Source organism: Penaeus chinensis, chromosome 41 (assembly GCF_019202785.1).
Source record: "Penaeus chinensis breed Huanghai No. 1 chromosome 41, ASM1920278v2, whole genome shotgun sequence".
NCBI lineage: Eukaryota > Metazoa > Arthropoda > Malacostraca > Decapoda > Penaeidae > Penaeus > Penaeus chinensis.
Window position 1 is genome coordinate 27172238 of NC_061859.1, and position 2500 is coordinate 27174737.

Consider the following 2500-nt stretch of genomic DNA (forward strand, 5'->3'; position numbering starts at 1 on the left):
CTCGATGGCGCGAATCAGGTTCTTGTAGGCGAGCAGCGGCCGCCACACGCCCGAGCTGTCCTTCTCCTTGATCTCCCGAGTCAGCTGCGGGTTTGGAGGGAAGCCTATCATTTTTGAGGATCGTAGGATACACGCGTTTTGTAGTCGGTGGCAAATACGTTTGTGGTCAGTGGCATGGTATTTGTGGACACATAATTTTTGTAGTCAGTACCATGATATAGTTTGGATTGTTAAAGCCGTATATTTCATATAAGCAGTGACCTATAATATTTATTGAGATGTAATTTAAAATTTGCGTAATTCATCAGATTTTATTTCTTTTATTTTTGAAATTAGCTGCTCTAACGAGATACTGTGATGAGTTCCAGTGTCCAAATAAAATCTTAAAATCACGAAATAAGGCTTAGCTCTGCCCCCCAGCAGAGACTACACACCTGGTCCAGAAAGATATAGTTCGCCCTGTTGTAGAACTTGATCCCGGCGTCAATAGATGGCGTGTCGAACTTGGTGATCTTGTCCCGGAAGTCGTCGAGGCGGATGCGGAACAGGATCTTGTTGTTGAAGAGCTCGTGGTCCGTCCGGAACACCGGCCACTTGAGCTCGTCCAGGAGCTTGTTGGTGTAGGCGAAGTGCTCCGTCAGGTTGCCCCGGATCACCGAGCCGTTGGTGAAGAGGTAGAACCCGATCTCGGCGCGCTCCGACTGCAGCGCCTCCGTCACGTTGCCCAGGCCCGTGCTGATCTGGACCTGCGGGGCGAGGGGGGGGGGGATGCCAGTTGGAAAGTCACTTTATGCTCTTCAGTTTTAGTGAATTTTTAGGTGTTATTGTTCTTCTTTTTATTATAATTGTTGATATCATCACTATTATCAATAATATATCATTATCACTGCCAGCATTTCCATGATTATAATGATTAACTTATTGGATAAATAAATCCGTCATACCATTACTACTACTAGCATCGCTTTTAAACTCTAATTTGATAAGCCGCTGTACTGCTTCCCGCAATCCTAATTCTGGATTTCCGCGCTCAACTCCCGTGATGTTGCGGAAGTTGGCGCGGTTGGTGCGGCTGCGCCCGCGGGAGACAGCGAGGCTTCCGACGCCGCGCAAGTAGTGAGCGGCCTTCCTCTTTCCATTGGCACCGTCTCTCTTTCTCTCCTTCACTTCCTTGCATCTCCTCCCTCTCCCTTTCAGTCCCTATCTACTCGCTTCCCTTCCCCTTTCTTTATCACCTTTCGTCTCTTTTCCCTCCCCCTTCCTTCCTTTCCCTTACCTTCCCACCCTTTTCCTCAACCGATCCTTTTTCACTTCTCTCACTTCTTCCTCTTTTTTTCATTCATCTCCCCAAGCCATCTCTCCGTTAACCTTCTACCCCTCCCTCCCTCCATCTCTGTCTTGTCTGTGTGTCTGTCGTTCTATCTCCCCCCCCCCCCCCCCCCCCCCCCCCCCCCCCCCCCCCCCCGCCCCTTCCCCGCCACCTACCTGATCGATGGTCTCCTGCATCTCGTACTGGTACTGCAGGACGTTAACCATGTTGAGTCCGTTCTGTATGATGAGGGCCATGATGGGCACGAAGGGCAGGAGCAGCATCTGCGCCAGGTGGATCTGCTTGCCCCGCCCCGTCGTGGGATCCAGGCCGCAGCATCCCGTCTTCACCTGGGAGAGGAACAAGCAGCATCGTTGGGATGAACTCTCGACCTACGTTTTATCTTTTAGTGGTGGGTTCATTCGGCTAATATGATTGCTCAGGTATGCAGTTGATCAGAAGTTTATTTGGGCATGTGGTTCTCAAGTCACTTACTTATTTACATGTGCTGCTTATTAATTTAGATGCCATGTATGTTCAGTTCATTATTCATCACAATGTTCACTTACATATCCGTTCTCTTAATCAGATAAATATGCCTAAGACTGCCTACGTACACCAAATCATGCAAGACACATTCAGTTATATATTACAGAAAGTGCTTTGTTTTCACGTGCAGTAAGGATTGTATTCCGCGGTACTTATCTGCATGACTTTAGAACAAGGAAAACATTTCATGAAAACAAAATTCCTTGATTTTCCCCCTCATGAATTTTCAAAATCTCAGGATGACGATCTCGACGAACATCCAAAGTCCAAAAGTCTTCCGCGTCATTACAGTAAGACAAAGTGAAAATAAAACACTACTTCCGCTGCACGCTACGTGGGCGGAGAAGCCGCGCCCCTGACATGAAGTGCCGGAAGGAACCGGTCAGGAGGCAGAGGGCGCCCCTGCTCTTGACCGCTCAGTGCAAGCGCTGAGGGTGGGGCAAAGGGTCCTATTCGCCGCTTATCTGGCCACACAGACAAAGGGATGTTCACACTAAGAAGCCACAACAGCCAAGGCCGAGGGAGGGCCGCTCGGGCGTGCGACCAAAGCTACACTTGGCCGCGTCTGCCTTGAGGAGCCCTGCTCTACGGAGCTGCAGGAGGGACGGAAACCCTCGGGTGTGCAGATACACGCAAACACAT

General features: G+C 49.6%; 2 protein-coding genes across 2 annotated transcripts in view; both read right to left on the reverse strand.

Moving 5' to 3' along the window:
- Positions 1 to 561, reverse strand: part of LOC125047644 (atrial natriuretic peptide receptor 2-like) — a 9542-nt gene extending 8981 nt beyond the window's left edge. The window contains exons 1-2 of the mRNA XM_047645969.1: positions 435 to 561; positions 1 to 84 (exon numbers count right to left, since the gene is read on the reverse strand). The exon at positions 1 to 84 is cut by the window's left edge and continues 149 nt beyond it. The gene's annotated coding sequence lies outside the window, so the exon portion shown is untranslated. The remainder of the gene's footprint in view (positions 85 to 434) is intronic.
- LOC125047597 overlaps positions 205 to 2500 on the reverse strand; it is an 8187-nt gene continuing 5891 nt past the window's right edge. The window contains exons 2-4 of the mRNA XM_047645877.1: positions 1486 to 1659; positions 435 to 746; positions 205 to 261 (exon numbers count right to left, since the gene is read on the reverse strand). Of these exons, the coding sequence (XP_047501833.1) occupies positions 205 to 261; positions 435 to 746; positions 1486 to 1659 (543 nt within the window). The remainder of the gene's footprint in view (positions 262 to 434; positions 747 to 1485; positions 1660 to 2500) is intronic.